The 20,099-nt window shown below is 38.3% G+C and overlaps 1 protein-coding gene across 5 annotated transcripts in view; it reads left to right on the top strand.

Moving 5' to 3' along the window:
* LOC127946556 (histone deacetylase 5) overlaps positions 1 to 20,099 on the top strand; it is a 70,674-nt gene that overhangs the window by 33,598 nt on the left and 16,977 nt on the right. For 3 of the 5 annotated variants that reach the window (XM_052543251.1, XM_052543236.1, XM_052543220.1), the window contains 8 exons: positions 10,572 to 10,855; positions 10,934 to 11,078; positions 11,953 to 12,058; positions 12,294 to 12,427; positions 15,336 to 15,467; positions 16,223 to 16,335; positions 18,359 to 18,478; positions 19,488 to 19,728. In XM_052543251.1, the coding sequence (XP_052399211.1) occupies positions 10,604 to 10,855; positions 10,934 to 11,078; positions 11,953 to 12,058; positions 12,294 to 12,427; positions 15,336 to 15,467; positions 16,223 to 16,335; positions 18,359 to 18,478; positions 19,488 to 19,728 (1,243 nt within the window). In that variant the 5' untranslated portion in view covers positions 10,572 to 10,603. The remainder of the gene's footprint in view (positions 1 to 10,571; positions 10,856 to 10,933; positions 11,079 to 11,952; positions 12,059 to 12,293; positions 12,428 to 15,335; positions 15,468 to 16,222; positions 16,336 to 18,358; positions 18,479 to 19,487; positions 19,729 to 20,099) is intronic. The other 2 variants (XM_052543243.1, XM_052543228.1) reach the window with 2 other exon arrangements.

The raw sequence follows: 20,099 nt of genomic DNA, 5'->3' as shown, positions 1-20,099 counted from the left end.
ATAAATACATTTCCAAATGTATAAACCTTTCCATATACTTAAAAAAAAGGTCATATAATTCAATAAATTGATTCTTGCAGATTGTGACAGACAAATAAGTTTGTAAATGTTACAAAATATATATATATACTTCTTTTGCTGTCTATTTCTCTGTGTCTCTCCACAACAGGGCTTTAGACTGACTGCTCAGACATTTATTAAAGCTCTTCTGGCTGGAATGCATGGAGGAAATGGTGTCAGCAAATTGTGTCAGCTGTAAATTTCTCTTTCAACTGAACTCTGAAAACAAAAGGACGGCCCTTCGGGAGAGAGGAGAGGAGACGTTAGGTTGTTGCTGCCGTGAGGGACGGCGTCTGTAAGGATATGGTGGTTAGATGTCAACTTAAGCACTGTTTTTTCACTTGAAACTTATCCTTGAAAAAGGTTTTAGTTCTTCGACTAGATTCTGTAACGCATTGACAGATCATCAACTGGTTAGATGCTGGTTTAGATCATAGCACATCGGTTCACATCTATGGAAAATCCCTGCTTGCAGTCCCTGGGCGGAGCTTTAATTACATTATTGACAGGCCATCAGCATGATTTTCATGAGGGTCCTCAGGTCAAAGGCCATCTCTGCAAAAAAAACTATACACAGCGTTCATCACCGACGTTTATAGCTAGATGGAAGAGAGCGAACAGTGCGATAGAGAGATGCACAGAGAGCCGCCTGGAAATGTAGCGTCCTAAAATAGATTTGCGCTCTTTTAAAAGCGCAGCGTGCCCCCCATTCCCCACCTCCCCCCTCCACTACCCCCAGTGCATTATTAATCCAGGGCTATTTATATCTGCGCTTTTCGCAGACAGACTGTGTTCTGTCGCTGCTTGTGTTTAATCTCTTCTGGGAGTGAAGGGGAGAACGGGGGCCGGGAGGATGAGGAGGAGGCGAAGGTGTAGAGGAAAGCGAGGAAGACGGGGGAAGGAACTTGAAGCCAGGAAAGAGCCCCTGCTATGGTGGAAATGGGCCAGCTATTTCAATACATAACTTGAAAAAGGCATTGTATTGGATTTCATTATTTTGACCAAAATGTTAAAAAGAATTTGTAACTGTGATAAATGTCTTCCATGGGCCGATATTTGGTCTCTCTTCAGATGATTATCTGCTGTGATTCTGGAAGTAAGCTCTGGAAAGTGCTCAGACATTTATTTATTGTGTCTGGAAGAAGGCTAGGGTCATTCCAGCATAATTAAGAGAAAGAAAGAAAGAAATAGAGACCATCTAAATGACTTATGCGGCTGACAAATATGACCTCCGGAGGACGCAGCCTCCGAAAGAAGATGCTAGTACATTTGTTTTAAATGTGTAAGTACTTGCACTTTCGATGCACAGCACTGGCCACTTCTCAGTTTCATTGATTATAATGGAAGCAATTCCCTTTTGACACATTATTCTGTTTACTGTCGTTCTAGTCAGGGTTTTACCATTCTAAACAATACCATGTGCTCTAGTCAAATTCAAACATGACTGAGCTGGGAATTGTGATTAACGATTGCCCATCTGCTTATTAACAAACTTAAAGGGTTAGTTCACCCAAAAAAGAATATTAGCTTGTGTTTCACTCGCCCTCGAGTCATCCTAGGTGTATATGACATTTAAAATATTGATATTTTTCTTACAAAAACGCATGCATTCACTACAGAAGGCCTTTATTCACACCCCCCTGGAGCCGTGTGCGGGATGTATTATTATGAATGTGCACGTTTTTTTTGATGACATGTGGACTGTTCAACTGAAACACCCACTGACTGCAATGATAGAGCTTGAAATAGCCAGGACAGTTTTTAATATAACTCAGACTGGATTCGTCTTAAAGAAGAAAGTCATATAAACCTAGGATGACTCGAGGGTGAGTAAATCGTTTTTGGGTGAACTAACCCTTTAATCTAACTGCTGTATAAGGAGAACGAGTGTAGATAAACACACACATACACACACATACACACACTGGCACCTTGCTCTTAATGCCAGTGACATGGAGTGAGAGGAAGCTATTTCTAGTCCTTCCAACAGGCGATTAGCATAATCCATGGAGTACGATATAATCTGATGAACGGTAAATCTGGCTACTCATGCATTCTCTGGCCCACTTCCAGACACTTCATTGAATAGTCTTGCTTGGCTTTTTATCCAAATAACATCACCCAGTTTTACTCTGTCTGTCATCTCTTGTCCTGTCCTCTATCGCTCACCCATTCCTTATGCAACGCCTCTTTTTATTTTTGATGAGGAGGTACCTCTCTGTCTCTCTTTCTCTCTTCTATTTTTTTATCCTGTCAGGTTACAATGCCCTTACCTCATTTTTAATGCATGGTAAGTGCCTCTGCGGAAATGTTTTTTGCTTTTTTATGTATTTCCCATGGGATGAGATCACCATTGTCCTCATTTATACATCACCTGGAAAAACACCAGAGAAACTGCAGTACAACATGGAAAGTTGTGTACTTTATATTTATGTGTGCACAAATCATTTAAAATCTGTATCTGTAATCATCTGTATCAGTTAAAAAGGATTGGGGCTTATTGGTATTGTTCAGAATTTTAATATCGTGCATGCCTATTTTTGTGAGATTTTACATTAAAATGCCTAAACATCTTTATGCTACTTGAGAAGCAAAGTTTCATATTTCCAGAGTTGTTCTCAGGAGATATATATATATATATGAGAAATTCTCATTTCCCTTTTTTACTTATCATATTTTAAGGATGTACTGTATGCCCATTGTTTTAAAAACAAGACAGAAATACTTGTATTATTATAGTTTACAGGTCATATCATGAAAGCTTGATGCTGTTTATATCGGTCTGTGTTCTACATGTTGGTGCTACTGAGTCTCCACTTTTTTTTTTCCCCCAATTGCCTGGAAACCCCCTCAGTCTGCCCAACCCCCACACTGAGGACTTCCTCGAAAACTACAGTCCCGGAGTACCTCCCCTTTTTCTTTTTTTGTCCTTCATGCGTTTTTCATCTTCTCCTTTCAACTTAAAAACAGGTCCTTGATGAGTAACTACCAATTTGGAGGCGGGTGATATTTAAAATGGACGAGAAGTTTGATAAAGGATAGACATTAGCTGTGACGGAATTGCCGTTTTCTATTGTTGGACAGGAAGGAGTTGATAGGAAGTTTGTCTTTAATTGTCCCTATGCTTGCTTATTATCACCTCTAAGGAGTTTTCTGTAGGGATCTGGGAGTCTGTCACATAGATGTTGTGTTTGGACTGATTACCGATGTGTGCTGCTGCTGCTGCAAACACGCTAGACTGTGAACAAACATGTTAACAAAACATTTACATGGCAAGTTTTTATATTAATAGAGCTCATAAATAGGTATGTGCTCCATAAATAATTTCAATCATGTTCAAATAGAAATTTTTTAACTGACTAGTCAAAAAAAAAAAAGAAGAAAATAGTCAAGCAATGTACTGCTTAATCTATGAATCAAACAATCGAATCCCATTCTGAATGCAAACTCAGTTAACTAAATATTTTATTTTAGGGTATTCATCAAGATGTGGATATAAGATCTGTTGTTGCTGAGTAAGTTACAACATGCCCTCTAGACCCAGTCCCCTCACACCTCCTCCAAGCAATCTCTCCTACACTTTTACCAGCACTCAGACACATCATCAACACCTCACAGGCACCTTCCCCACTGCATTCAGGCAGCCTCGGGTAACACCACTGCTCAAAAAAAAAAAACCTTGAAAGAGTTGTTTTCAATCAGATATTACTGTTTCTTTCACAGAACAACAAACTGGACACTAACCAGTCAAGTTTCAGGGGTAGGCGTTCAACTGAGACTGCACTACTGTCAGTCACGGAAGCACTGAGGATTGCAAAAGCTGATTCCAAATCTTCAGTTCTTATTCTGCTGGACGTATCTGCTGCTTTTGACACTGTCACTCATCAGATCCCCCTATCTGCCCTCTCATCACTGGACATCACAAGGATTCCACTTTGCTGGTCTGAATCCTATCTTACTGTTAGGTCTTTCAGTGTGGCTTTGGCAGGGGAGGTATCCAAAGCACATCAACTCTTCTTCTCCATATATACGACAGCGTTGGGTCCCATCATACAGGTACATGGATTCTCCTACCATTGCTATGCTGAGGACACACAGCTCTATCTTTCATTTTAACCAGATGATCCAACGGTAGCTGCACGGATCTCAGGCTGCCTAGCAGACATCTCGGCATGGATGAAAGAATAGCACTTACAGCTCAACCTGGCAAAGACTGAGTTTCTTGTCTTCCCTGCCACTCCAACTCTACAGTATGATTTCTCCATCAAGCTAGGCTCTTTTACAATTTCCCCATCAACTTCGGTCAGAAATCTTGGTGTAACCTTTGATGGCCAGCTGACCTTCAAAGACCACATTGCAAAGACTGCTCGATCTTGCAGGTTTTTGCATTGCACAACATCAGAAAGATCAGGCCCTTTCTAACGGAGCATGCTGTACAACTTCTTGTCCAGGCCCTTGTCCATTTCTAGGCTGAACTACTGGCTGGACTTCCAACAAGCACAATCAAACCTCTACAAATGATTCAAAATGCAGTGGCATAACTGGTCTTCAACGAACCCAAAAGAGCCCATTTTACAGTTCTCTTTATCTCCTTGCACTGGCTACCGGTTGAAGCTCGAATCAAGTTCAAGACATTGATGCTTGCACATAGAACAGCCACAGGCTCAGCACCCACCTACTTCCACTCACTATTATAAATCTACACCCCCTCCAGAAATCCGAGATCCGCTAGTGAGCGACGCCTCATGGTACCATCACAGAGAGGCTCAAAATCACTTTCCAGAACATTCTCCTTCACCATTCCTGGCTGGTGGAATGATCTCCCCCCCCCAATCCGAAATGCTGAATCCTTGACAATTTTCAAGTGACAGCTGAAAACTTATCTCTTTCAAATGAACTTGGCTTCATCGTAAAAAAAAAAAAAAAAAAAAAAAAACACCTTTCTCTTTATTTATTCCCTATTTTCTAGGGGTGTGCATTGGCACTGCCCTCACGATTCGATTCGATTACGATTCACCAGGTAACGATTCGATTCAATTCGATTCTACGATGCATTGCGATGCATCAAAATTCTACTGCACACAAGGCAAATTTTTCATCAGTCATGAGGCAAAACAAGCAGATATTAAACAACAGATTTTATTGGCTGCTATGTGTCTCCTGTATCTTTGACATAAAAGTTATTAAATTAAATTAAATGTAATAAAATAAAATAAAATGTAATTAAATAAAATGTACTAAATCAAATTAAATGGTACAGGGTATTGGATATGGCATTTTCATACCTGAAAATGAAAACAATCAAAATCACTGCTTTCAGTGCTTTTTTTTTTTTTTTTACACATAGTAAAATAGCAGCTCTAAGACAGGGCACTTCCTGAAGTCCTGTGCAAATATTAAAATAATAAGTAACACTATTTTAACAACAACCACCCAGGAATAAAAATATTCAGTGCAACAACACACAGTAACCATTTATTACTGTGAAACTTTTTTCAAGTAGTTAAGTAAAGTGCAAACTATTCTCAACAAAACAGCAGCTTAGCAGCTATATGACAATGACAATTATATATGCCTGCCCCCTGATCCTACCATCACATCAGCTGCATACAATCGGTAGCTTATACCGGGGCTCAATTGTTTCAAGCATGTGGCAAAACCCCACATTTTCTACCACAGAATAGGGTCGTAGATCCTTCGCTATAAAACATGCCACCGATCGTGTGATCCTCTTTGCTCTCTGGAAGTTGTGTGGGAATGTTGATCAGGATACCAATGATCAACATGGTTCGTGAAGTTAGCTGTATTGCCAACGTGCTTAATTTTAGTGTGGCAGATTTTACACACCGCGTAAGACGTGTCTAGTGTCCCATTCACTTCATAAAATCCGAAATGTGCCCAGATGTCCGCTTTCCAAGCTTTGGGCGCGTTTTTTATAATCCGTCTATCACGGTCATCTCCCTCCGCCTCAGCCATCTTGCTTGTTGTTGTTGTTATTCTCCCGGAACCGGAAGTATTTAAACTTCACAACTTTTTTGTCCGCCAGAAAATAAACAGTGACATAATCGATTATGGCACTTTGCCGCATCGATGCTGAATCGTTCATGCCCCGCATCGCGATGCATTGCCGAATCGATTATTGTTGACACCCCTACTATTTTCTAGCATATACATATTTGAACAATGTCTAAAACTTGGTATTACAAGCAGTTCCTTTGTCTGTTTGCCTCTTTAAGGATAATCGCTTTACTTAACCCCCAATTGTAAGTTGCTTCGGATAAAACTGTCTGCAAAATGACATAATGTAATGTAATGTAATGTAATCTAATGTAAGTTTCATTTATGATGTTTTCCTTTTAAGCCAGTGTTATTTTTTCTGTTAATACTATAACAAGCCTATTAGGGCTGTCAAAATGACTGAAAAACTAAATTTACTTGAAATATATTAGAATTTAAAAGGCATAATTTCAGTTAGAGGGAAAAAAACCTTTGGCTTCTCTCCTACAGCCACAAGAGGGCGAATCACGCAAAATTTCAGGTTTCTTCAAAGCGTAATAAAATAACACAACCGTCTTAAAAAAAAAAATTTGTAATGTTTAAAATAATGTTTATAAACAATATGTAACTAATAAAGCTGTTTAAACAATTAGAAAACAGCACCATGCATGTATGTATAGTTTAATACAAAGGACCGAAAACCAATCACAAAGAGTAGGCTACTTTCTTCATTTAAAAACATGAGATACAGTGGGATATTGGAAAACCACCATAAAGTCTTCAGACGTGTTTTTTAAAAGTTTTACTTACATTAATTTTACATGGCTTTCTAAACATGTCACTCTCTTGTGCTAAATGCAAGTGCAATGCTGATAGATGTCCCTCTTGAAAATGTGATAAATATGGGTTTACCAACGGTTGGTTTCGGTTTTGATGTAAACAACATCTTCTTCACACTAATGCTCTGTTTTTTTCCGCAATATATTGTATGAACAACATAGCAGCGGCGTATCTAGTGGGTTCAACTGGACAGGCTAACAAAAGCATTAAAATGCAATGACATTTTCATCTTTGTCTCATTTTGTGCACCACTGATAAGACTGCCTGGCAGCTGATGCAGACCCAAAATGTGGATTTATTTTTTTAATCAATGAATATTCAAAATTTGATTTTTCTTTTTTTCTTTGACAGACACTAAAAGTATAGTTAAGTCATCGAGTCTCCCATTTCCATTCAATTGTGAATCAGACTACGGTGTTCACGCAGTCTGTTTGTTTTTGCATGCAGCCCCTGAAGCCTGAACTGCCTATCTTGTATATTCAGAATTTTTATAGAGTACTTCATTAGCTAATGTTTTGAGCCATTTGTTGCGGACACCATTGAACTTCATACATGGGAAGCACCCTGTTTTTCTCCTGGAAGACTACTATGTGTCTAGGGAAGTCTATGCTAAGCTCATCTGGTCAGTTACAGGAGCGGTAGCCCTGGTGACCTCGACTGGCCAGGCTCTGACGTCAAAGGCTTGACACAGTCAATTGGCCTGAGGGCTCGAGGAAGGCTATTTTTAGCCCCTGACTGATAAAAGGGGAGTAATCTGATTTTCAAGTAAGCCGAATGCTTCCGCCAGGCATCCAGCAAAAAAAAAAAACGGATCATTAGCATGTTGGTAAACTTTAGCCGATGCTGGAAGGGCGAGCCGGGCTATGGTAAAGATTGAGTGACTTGTGGGTTAATGTGTTCTCAGCAGTGAGGGGGCACTGCATAGTGCTATCCTACCTCACCCTTGAGACCCCTGCAGACTCAAGGACACCATGATGACTCTTTGGAGTTTGAAGAGACGAAGTATAGCTTCATACGTGATATACCAATTTCTAGTGAAAAACACTCATGTTTGTTGTGCCAGTATTGCCCTTTTTTTTCAGTTATTTGCTAATATTGTAACAAATGTGATGACCATGATGAAGGTAATGAGTTATGCTGAATGCTACCTAGGGCTGTCACAATACATTTATCCATTTGGCAGACACCTTTATCCAAAATGACTTTGCATTGCATTGACGGTATACATTTACGGTAATGAATATGCTGCTTGAAAGACATGTGTGCTCTCTGATGTAAACAAGAACGCATGAGAAGCACTTGGGGGAATATGTGAGAGACGTGCTGAATGAAAGCACATTCACTCTCTGACAGCAGATGGCGCTAACTGCAGAAAAAGCAGCCGTTACCCTGGAAACCCCATAAATAAAGCAGCTGCTACTTTCTAAAAATTATTTAAATAGATTTTAATAGCCAGTCAGATTTGCTATGGAGTTCATCACAGTGCCAAATACTTAAATATTTAGACTTAATAGGCTATTCATTTTCAAACTTATTTTTGTAATTTTAATCTGGACTACAACATGCCCTAGATGTCTGAAAATGTTTTGATTCTTTATTGTTCTGTCACACTTTACATTAGGGCTTCATTAGTTAACATTAGTTAACTCATTATTTAACATAAACTGCCAATGAAAAATTCCAATATTTAATAACAAGTTGTTAAAATCGAAACTTGCAACTGTTTAATTTAATGAGCTAACATGAACTAAGACTTGTATTTTTTATCAAAGATTAATAACTTCTGTAGCTATTGCTTATTGTGAATGTTAATGCATTAACTAAGATTAACTAATGAGGTATTATTTTAAAGTGATACCGATTGGTCTTTAAAGTCCTTTATTGTCCTTTTGCAATCTGTGCAAAATGTTTAACTTTATGTCTTTCTGTATTGCTTTATTGTATTTAAGTATTTAGTTGTTTTTGTTATAAGATAAAAGTTATTAAACCTGTTATACTGTATTATGGCCAATATCGTGATAACACCATGATAAAAGCATTAGGAATTAATCACAATAGGAAAATTTGATACCAGCATATCCCTATTATATAAGAACACAAATATACAACAATACTATATTAATACAAAGCTATAGTGTATGTTTAGGTTTAAGGTTATATGTTTAAGTGCATATTTACAATCTGCTACCCTACATACTTATCATAAAACAATCCCACAGTATACAGTATAACCTTTTAATATGTAAGCAATATAATTATTGTTTGTAATTTTCGGCCTAACACATAGCATGCAAGTTAATATACTGTTTATGTCAGTCCACAAAATTACTTCACAGACAGCAATTCATTGAGAATTCCTTATTTTATTCCTTATAATTCCTATATATTATACTGTAGTTCTATACTCATAATGCAAATCCTTAAACCCTTCTTGAAATAAGAGTCAAGTCCAAACCCATTTTGTTTCCCAACATCAGAGATTCACTACTTTTGATTCACACTAAAGTTCAGAAGCAGCTATGACACACTCATCTTTAATAGGAGCACTCTGTTTCTTGACTGAATGCCTTTGGAGAGAGCTTAAACTAACTTGCGCAAGAGGCAGAAAACGCAACGCTATTCCCATGGCAACTCATTAATGCCACATTATTGCAGTGAAACTAAAAAGACTATTTAAAGAGGGGGGAAAAAAGTGCAACAATAAAAGTAATGCCAACAAAAGCAGGAATGATGGGTTTTTGGGGCCTTTTTAGTACATCACTTGGGCCAAACACCTTTGCTGAGAAGCTTTGGGAAGCTCAGTTTTGTGGCTAGTGGTGCTATTGTTAATATAAGAGATGGAGAAAAAGTGATTGGTTGGACTGCTTTTTAGAATGAGCATCAGGACATCCGCTTGGTTTCCCCAATCGGTAATACTATGGCATGCCCTCTTCACTGGTACAGTGCCCTAACATAAGGCAGACTTTGACCATTACTTTTTCCTCAAGACCTATAACGAAACTTTTGCCCTTTTACACCGATTTTACGCCAACTTTGGTATTTTTCTATGCTGTGCTTCCTGGATAAAGCTGGTTTACAGATGCATCTTACATGAACTAAATAGTACCGTCTCAATTGCAAATACACCCATGGTCTTTGATTATGTAACTAAACAGATTGTAAGACTATTTTGAGCAGTACTGGCAAAGAGGTTAAGGGAACAAGTTTAAACTTATGCAGAAGTGTCCCGTTACAAAATAAACAGATACATTTATTTCAGGATCCAACTCTGATAACGGAAGAAAAAAAAAATTAAATAGTAAAGGCATTTACAATGTTACAAAAGATTTCTGTCACTTTTGATTAATAAGATTTATGTATTCTTAAAGTAATAATAAAAGTCTTAATTCCTTAAAAAAAAAAAAAAGATTAACTTTGTAGCCTGCAAGCCAAGCATGTGTTCAAATTACTATGAAGACACTATTTTTTAATACTGTTTGTTACTTATTTGTAGCTAAAACTGCTACGAAAAGATAAACAGTTTTAATTATGCAGAAGAAGTTGCTGAGAAATATATTTGTTGGGAAACAATCCTTATTCTGTTTGTGGTGCATAAATTTCAGGGTTCACCTTTAAGAATTTAACAGGTTATAATTCTAATGACTCACTGCTTGACTATCTCTCTGTCTCTCCAGCAGTGGATGTGAAGACCTTGTTACCTTCTGGGATGCAGAGCCCTGTGGGAGGTGGAGGAGATCAGGGTGGAGGTAGCGGAGGGGCAGTGGACCTGCGTACAGACCCGCGTCTGAGCACGCTAAGCACTGTGGACCCGACGCTGAGGGAAAAACAGCTACAGCACGAGCTGCTCTTGCTGAAACAACAACAAGAGCTCCAGAAACAGCTGCTGTTCGCCGAGTTCCAGAAGCAGCACGAGGTTTTGACGCGCCAACATGAAGTGCAGCTACAGGAACATCTCAAGGTATGTCTCTTTCTGTCCTCTCCGTATACATCATCCCCTTGAACTTGGATTCTTGACCTCTGAACTCTTCTGAAACAGCAACAGCAGGAGATCCTTGCTGCAAAGCGTCAGCAGGAGCTGGAGCAGAAGATGAAGTTGGAACAGCAGCGTCATGAAGAGATGGAGAAGCAGAGACTGGAGCAACAGCTCATCATGCTACGTAACAAAGAGAAGGGCAAAGAGAGTATGCATCTCTCTATTAATCCATCCATTATATATACACTACAATAGATCTACAGTGAAGTAATTTGACGACACTGTTGCCGCTCATCATTCTGATGCTAATTTCTAAAATGTGAATTGTTCAAATACACTGTTCACCTTTTAGTTCAATGAATCAACACCTTGCAGAGCAGTACGCAGCTAATGTTTATTGTTGTTTGCTGCTATAATTACACACTGTCATGGATATCCCTTGAAGTTGTTTAAGCACAGCAGGCACAAATTGCTCTGTTATTTCTCATCTTTTGTTGTTTACACTTAAAAAAAAAAAAAAAAAACTGAATGCAGTACTAGGTATTATTGCACCACAAAATTAACATATTGGATCATTTCCAAAACCTTTTAAGCTTCCTGCTGCCTACATAGTATCTCATAGTAACCTCATAAGTGCACACATAGCAGTTATTATGTGCAGCATTCACATGACTCTGTAAGACATACAGTATGTACCCATGTTTATTTTGGATCAGTTATACAGTACAGTTCAAAAGTTTGGGCTCAGTGACTTTTTTTTTACGGACTTATAATGTTACAAAATATTTTGAAACATAATCATGTCTTATTTATTCACATCACAATTTACACAAAAATATTAAGTAGCACAGAAAACATGTTCAACATTGATGATGTCATGACTGCTGAAATTTTAGCTTTGATATTAATAGAATAAATGGCATTTTTAATTATGTTTAAATAGAAAACAATTATTTTTAGTGCTAAATATGCATATATGTGTGTGTGTGTGTGTGTGTGTATAGATATATATATATAGATATATGGATATCATTCTCCTCCAGTCAGACATGACTTTTGATGTGCTTTGACTCTGTTCTCAGGTGCCATCGCCAGTACTGAGGTCAAACTGAAGCTGCAGGAGTTCCTGTTGAATAAAAAGGAACCTGGTCCTGGTGGACTAAACCATTCCTTCTCCCAGAAGTGCTGGTGAGCGAAACCTTGCTAGTCCATATCACTCGGCCTTATTCTGGGCTGGTAAACCCAATTCAAATACACCTTTATTTTTCAAGTTTAATGTGCACTATTTTTCCGCAGTATGATGTAAAATGAGTTCATCCATAACATGAGCATACTGATGTTACATCATGTTTATGGGTCTCATTTGTACTCATTTGAATTGTGATAGATGAGTCTTTGTAATGGACTGTGCTTGTTTTTTTAGGGGGGCTCACCATGCGTCCTTGGAGCAGAGCTCCCCTCCACAGAGCAACACACCGGGCACGCCACCCTCCTATAAACTCCCCCCACTGTTAGGGTCCTATGAGGGCAAGGATGACTTCCCTCTCCGTAAGACCGGTGAGTAGTTGTTCCTATTTATATGAAATGAGCTGTGTTTTTTACTTCACACTTTTACATTAGTGTTCAAAATAGTCAGAAGTATTGACGATAGCAATTGTTAGGGTTGTGCCAATAGATGATAGTATCGTGTATCGACGATAGTCAGAGATATTGACGATAGCAGATATCTTTGTTGATAGTCAAGATGATATAAGCCTCATTCTCATAGGCTCAAAATGATTATTATAATTTTTATTTTTATTGGGCGGCCTATATAATAATCCGGCTATCACACTGCCCAGCTATTTCACTTCAGCACTGCATTTCACACACACACACACACACACACACACACAAACACACACACACACGCGCAAATGAGGATTAGAGCCTGTAGCTGGTGAATGAGTCTCCATCCACAAACAGACGTACATCGTCTGCAGATATAAGGTATTTCATTGCACTTTAACAAGTAATCTGAGCAGCCTGTATATGTGCAATATTTTAAAGAGCCCTCACTAACTGAATTTAATGCCACAGTTAGTTTACTCCAAATATATCAACTTACCTGTTTTGAATACTTTATATTTAACGTGTTCGTTTATGTCCAATATTAGTGTTAAACTGTTGGACTTTAAATGAAAGCTGCTATCGATTTTCACCATTGACTGATAACTTCCGTGCGCAGATGTGGCAAATTTGACACGCGATATATGACAGTTGCGCCCAACTATATATATGAACTAGCTGTTTTAAATACAGTATTTTTATATTTTCCATTAGTTTATCAGTATGTTTGAAAGCATTTTTTTTGATTACTGGTGATTCCATAGGCTCTCTCTCGCACACCTGCTCGGTTTAAAACACCAAATAGTTATGCTATGACAAGAACAAAGAGTCTCTCTCTTACTCCACCCTTGCACGATAATATCGTCGATCTCACGGGCTGACGATAGGACGATTTGAAAAAAATGACCATATCGCCCAACACTAAAGCAAATGTCTAACATCTTAAAGATCTTAACCTCCCCCTAAACATTTTAATGGTAGTGTACCTTTAAGGTTTGAAAGTCACTCATGGACTTACACTGTAAGAATGTAACTTCTAGTGATGATCTCATACCATTCCTCTCACTTCAGCTGTTGATGTCAGCTGGGTCGTTTTTATCCCATTCCTCTGGCTGTCTTCTCTTTTTCTGGATCATTTTACCAGTAAACACTCTCCTTTTCTGTTTTGCAAGCCCTTGTATTTCCTTCAGAAAATTGCAAATGTAGTTATCTTTGTTGTCTTTATTTTGTTATCACCAGCGTTTTGTTATTTTATTTTTTGTGGAGAAGTTTGAGCTGTTTAACAGTGCAGAGGTGTCACAGAGGATGCAAGGGTGTGTGTGTGTGTGTGTGTGTGTGTGTGTGTAGGGATGAAGTGAGGAGTCTGCAGGTGTGAGTCACAATGAGTCATCAGAACAGCACAAACTCACAAACACACACCTTAGAGTACCGTTACTTTAATACCATTGCAAAACTGTTATAGTTTTCATTAATAGTACTTTTGGGTTTTAAAACTGTAGTAATTCTTTGTCCTGTGTTTTTGTCATATATATATATATATATATATATATATATATATATATATATATATATTATAATTATTATTTTGGTACATCATGTTAAACTAAATAAGATTGAGAAATGTTAGCTGAAAGAAAAGTGTTTTATATTTTTTAACATTTGTTTTGTTTCAAGTAACGATAATGTTTTTTCTATTTTTTTTATGGTTTTCATTTTTAATAACCCTGCCTTAATTAGTGACAAAATGGTTTCACACACAATAATGAGATTTGTTATTCCACAGTTTAACCCTCACAAAGCCTGCTGACATTATTAACGAAACCCAATTTAGTCTGTTTGTGAGATATTCAGATAGCGAGAAGCACCTCAAACCTTGTCTCAAATCATTTTTGACATGTTTTCGACTTGAGAATTTTTTACTGTACTGCTGGTCATTTGCTGTTCACTCTCGTAGCCGGCAGCCATACTCCAAAACTCCCACACAGATTCAGTGAGTTTGTTCCCGCAAACACACACACACACACACACATCTGCTATCTGCTTTCTACACATGGCTATCTTTTAAATTGTCACACCCACGTTGCTTTATAAAGCTCTCTATAATAGAACTGACACACACACACACACACAAGTGAGCTTGGACTTCAGCTCACTGATAATGAAATCACAGACAGGTCTGTTACCATGAGAGAAGCACTTACTCCATATTACCACTGTTATGTCAACACCACAGCAATCTCCTTACATAACGTGTCCTCAGTTTGTGTGTCTTTCCATCCAGTTCCCTCCCCCTCGTCTCACACTTTTATTTTAAATCTAATTAAATCCATACTAAAGACACTGATAGCATTAGAGGCTAAAGTCCTTTCTGATCTATGTGCCCAGTGTGGCTGTGACGCACAAAGGGGTCCAGAAAAACACATATGGCTCAGTCAAGCCTCTTTACCGGGTTTAGATAATTGCCCCAATATCTTTATTTTATTCTCTCTATCTCTTTCAAATCCCTTTTTACTTCTGTTAGTTTAATTTGGCCCGGCATCTCCAGAATAAACAAGAGATATGATGGGGAACACTGTAAATATAACTTTTATCTATAGCTCAGTGAGTGTGTGAGAGAAAGAGAGAAGCGGGAAGGGATTGGTGGTTGCTGTCCATGGTCCTGATGCACAGCTACAGATACAGACTGTGGTGCTTATTAATAAATTATAATTGCTCATACTTAGGGTTGAGGATTCTGAGCATGCCCCTGAGCATAAGTAGTACATTTTGCTTTGCAAAGGTGACCGCTCAAATCATGCAGGGTTTTCCTTTTCTTTTCTAAGTGGTTGGGTTGTTTTTCTTTCTCTCTTCTGTTCAGCCTCTGAGCCCAATCTGAAGGTACGTTCACGGTTAAAACAGAAGGTCGCTGAGAGGAGGAGCAGCCCTCTTCTTAGACGGAAAGATGGTACTGTGATCAGCACCTTCAAGAAAAGGGCGATTGAGATCTCAGGTAAATCTTATGTGAGAATGCAGAAGTATTTGCATAACTTCATGAGTTATGGACAAGGAAGGCATTAAAACAGGTTTGAACCAAGAACTACACTTTCTGGCTAGAGGTTTTCAAACCTTTTTATGCTAAGGACTCTCCCAAGAATGATGATCTATCTTTGACAGATCCCTTGCATTAAGTATAAAGGCATCTAAATATATTTTCATGAAAAAATATATTTGGAAAAGACATTTACATAAAATACTACACACTCACACAAATGTTTGTGTGTGTGTACTACGACGCTATAATTGTGCACAAAAATTATTCAGTAAATTTGACATTATCGTGTAATTTTAACTTATTTACTTTTGTTTCATTATTTTTATTAATGTAAGAATACTTTATTATTGAAATGTATATATATTCACTAAAACAACACTCAGTTTCGGCATAGTTGTGCATTCAGCTTCACAAACATAGAGTTTATATGGAAGATGTAATCCTGAGGTTATATCAGCACCTGAGTTGTGTTCAAATTGGCCTGTGAAAGAAAAAAAGAAACTGCAGTCAGATGTGTGAGAAATAATGGACACATAGGAATTGTGTGATTTCTATGATGTTAATATAAATGCAGCTCGGAGGAAGGAAACAGCTTAGCGTCCTGCTGATAAATTAAAACTGCTTCAATCAATCACAAAATATTGTGAAATCATCAGCTACGTTTTCTAACGATGCAGCTAAAATGTGATTGTTGAAATGTGTGTATGTTTCAGTGTCCTCTATGTGCAGCAGTGCTCCTGGCTCGGGTCCCAGTTCTCCGAACAGCTCTAACTGTGCCATTGCCGAGAATGGCTCCAGCGGATCCGTCCCAAACATCCACGCTGAGGTGAGAGACTTACCCCCTACACATTTGCTTCTCTTCTGCTCTCGCACTCCCCTCGGTTCACAATAGATTAGCGATGGAAAAAAGACACAATAAATTGGCTTCACCTAGATAATGACACTGTTTCTATGGAAACAGTCTATTGTACAGAGACTTGTTATGGCCTGGGATAACACTGGTATGCTAATCCCCAACAACAACACAAAATACAAACACATTCCGAGAGTCAGCCTTGCAGTGAGTTATATCTGTAGGCAAAAGAATGGCCACAGCTGCTCTGAATGGACAGCAGGAAGCTGCCTGGGGTCAACCCTGCATGCTAAATAGCTAGTCTTGAGGATCACCTTAACCTTGAGAGCCAGAGAGAGTGAAATTGCGTTTGCTCATTTCACAAGGGGCTTGAAGCTGCAGGAAAGGAACATGAATATGAATGAGCCAGTTTGTGTTATATTTTGGATGACCAGCATATTAAATGCAAAACAATTTTTTTTTTTAAACAAATAATGCCATTTACAATGTTTACATGCAGCTTGTGATTTTGTAATTTATGTATTTATTCTATATTGTAATACACAAACATCAGACTTATTTTTATTTTTTTGCAAATAGTATCATTCGAAGAGACTGTAGATGGTTCGCACTCTGAAAAACTGAAAAACAGAGTGCGAACCATCTACAGTCTCTTCTACATTTTACTGGTTTTTACGCAACTGGACTTACAACTAGCCTTCATCTGAGCGCAACAATATCCCCTTGTCCAATAGCATCATTCAAGAAAGAGAAAATCATTTTAGAAAGAGATTTTTTTTTTTAAATATATATATATATATATATATATATATATATATATATATATATATATATATATATTTATATATTTATATATATATATATATATATATATATATATATATATATATATTATAATAGTAATATCTACAGTATGTATGTTTTTCATTTGTCAATGAATATTGTGATATCTTTACCATATAAACAGTTACTCATTGTTTGATGTACACTTTTGGTTGTTTTTACACTTTTTTTCTTTGTATACTGTCTTTTAATATGTTACGTTACTGCCAGTGGATGGGATAGAGGATGAAGTGTGCTGGAGTTTGTCAAAGAAAAAATAAAGAAACTTTGTCAGTCTCATCAATGCAACCAGAGAAAAAAAATCCCTTCAAATAGGCGCCAGTGGAAATAACTTAAAAATCATCTCATTAGCTCTGTCCAGCATGCAACGTCTGCGTACCACTCCCCAAAAATAGTCCTAGATTGCTATTCCAGAGCCTCTGTAGCCTAGCAATACAGCCTTGAGAGAAGTGATGGATAAATTCAAAGAAGAATAGAATGCTGACATCATCTTTGCTGCAGGTAGGGCGCTCTGCCACGAAATGTCCGCTTTGTCTTTTACTTCCTCGTCTTTTCTGAGTGTATCCTTTGAATCGGAGTGAGAATGACGTATGTTGTAAGAACAGCTTCTAATGAAAGGCTTAAATTGGGTCTTTGGGGATGAATAAATGTTGCCTTGTAAAAAAGAACCATTAATTTTTGTTCTTTGGCTTTGAAAATGGCTGCACTCCAAGTATAGGGTCAGATGATGGGATTACAAGCACTCAGAAACACCTCCGTATTTCTCACATAGCTCTCTTTTGGGTCATTTTTTACTCTTTAGAAATAAGAAAATGGGTCAATGCAAAACCCATTTTAACTATCCTTATAACTGCTTAGCTCATTTATTTAACGTGGCAACTACAACTGTTGTCTTCTTCAAATGGAACCCAACCAATCCCGAATACAGACAATCCATTCCCACATGCTGCTTTCCCCATCAGAAATACAACTTAGTAAGGATTTCCAAAGAAGAATGCTTTCAAGTGATCAAGTCAAGCCGAAACTGCTTGTCTGGGATGCCTTGCTGAGATAAAACAGATTCGTTGTGCTGTTTGAAGTGTACATCCTGAAAGATAGGTCTGTTGCTTGTCCTGTGGGATTCACGTCTTTCTCTCCTTTTGTGTTTCGGCAGCAGTTACGTTCTCTGCATCAGTCTTTGACTGGAGATGGGACACCGAGTCCCCTTAGCCTCTACACCTCTCCCTCTCTGCCCAACATCTCTCTTGGACTGCCGGCCAACGCGCACATCACGGTGAGTCTCCTCAGCTAAAGCCTGGTGGCTTTGTGATAGTGAAGCAAGTGGTGGTGTAGGCTGAACCCTAGTGGGCTTGCTAGATCATTAGGATGCTTTCACAGTCCAGTCCAGTCATGGGTATGGTTCATGTGAACTACACTACAGTTTACAATTGGTTAACTTTGAATGCTATTTGTCCTATTTTTCACTTTTTCCATTTTTATCACAGAATAAGGCAAAATATATATTTTATAGTTTCTACTGCCTACTGTAACAAATAATATGTCAGTTAGCACTACATTATTCAGATGCTTTTTATAACCTGGAGATGACACAATTAAAAAAAAAAACCACAATTAACAATATATCACCGCAATCAAATGTGTTTATTGTCTTCATGTTTCATCAGTCTAAACGTTTCTGTTTTTTATTCAGCTTAGCTACAGTGATAGATATATGCCTTTGTCGATATTAGGGATTTCCTGGCATTTCATAGGTTATTATTCCATGAGTCCGTCTTGGACTTTCTGAATGAGAGTGCCCTCCGACTATGAGTACGAATGAAACGCACTGCATGAGGGTGTTTAGTGCGCCACAATGTTTATATTGCATTGTTTTGGATACAAATAAATGTCAGAATTTGCTCTTTGAACTCTTTGAATTTAAATCTATATTTATTCACACTTGCCCAAAAAAAGTGTAGGGGACGAGTTTACGTTTTATTAAAAGTAGGAGGTCACATCCCCTGCATATTCTACGTCCATGCCTGGTATATAAAACAAGCTCTCACAGTGGTGCTCTCGTTGATGGAGCCAGCATACTGCAATTCTGGACCCAAAAGTACAATTCGAAAGGAAAGCACCAGGGGCATTAGAAGGGGATGGAATCAAACAGGTTCTGGTTTGGACCAAGCAATCAAACCATGGGTGAAAACAGCCTTGTAGGCTTTGGTACCTTTTGTTGCAGCTTTAAGCAGCTCAGTGTTCCCAAGTCCAAGATTAAGTTCTCATTCTCTTCTCTACTCTAGGCTCCTCAGAAACTCAGTCCCCAGCAGGAGGCAGAGCGGCAGGCAATCCAGAGTTTGCGTCAAGGTGGGGCACTGACAGGAAAGTTCATCAGCACATCATCCCTGCCGACGTGCCTTCCCACTGGGGCACCCCATGACCCCGAGCCCCCTTCCACTTCTAATAGCCACAGTAGCCATTCCTCACTGCTCCAGCACGTCCTACTGTTGGAGCAGGCTCGCCAACAGAGTGCAATTCTCGCAGGTACACATACTTTCATACATTATTTCTTCATTATTCATGTATTTAGCTATGTATATTTTTACAGTTTAACTGATTTTTTATTTACTTTGCAAGATTTGGTGTCGCTCCACCATGAGTTGCCAATAGTTGACCTGAAAGAGAAATCTGATATTTATGCTAATGTCCACCTTGGGAACAACAATGTTTGAAATTAAACTTGTGTAGCTAGAATAGTCTACATTCATGTAATTGCACTGAGTACGTTTCAGGTTTTATAGGGCAGGACTGCAATGTGCTAACAAGAAATGTCAAAAGTCACGGTTCTACAATTCCAAGATTGAATGTTAAAAACAGTGAACATTATCAGTTTGATGTGTAGGTGTAACAGCTTA

Source organism: Carassius gibelio, chromosome A3, assembly GCF_023724105.1.
Source record: "Carassius gibelio isolate Cgi1373 ecotype wild population from Czech Republic chromosome A3, carGib1.2-hapl.c, whole genome shotgun sequence".
Lineage (NCBI taxonomy): Eukaryota > Metazoa > Chordata > Actinopteri > Cypriniformes > Cyprinidae > Carassius > Carassius gibelio.
This window is presented reverse-complemented; position numbering and strand designations above follow the sequence as displayed.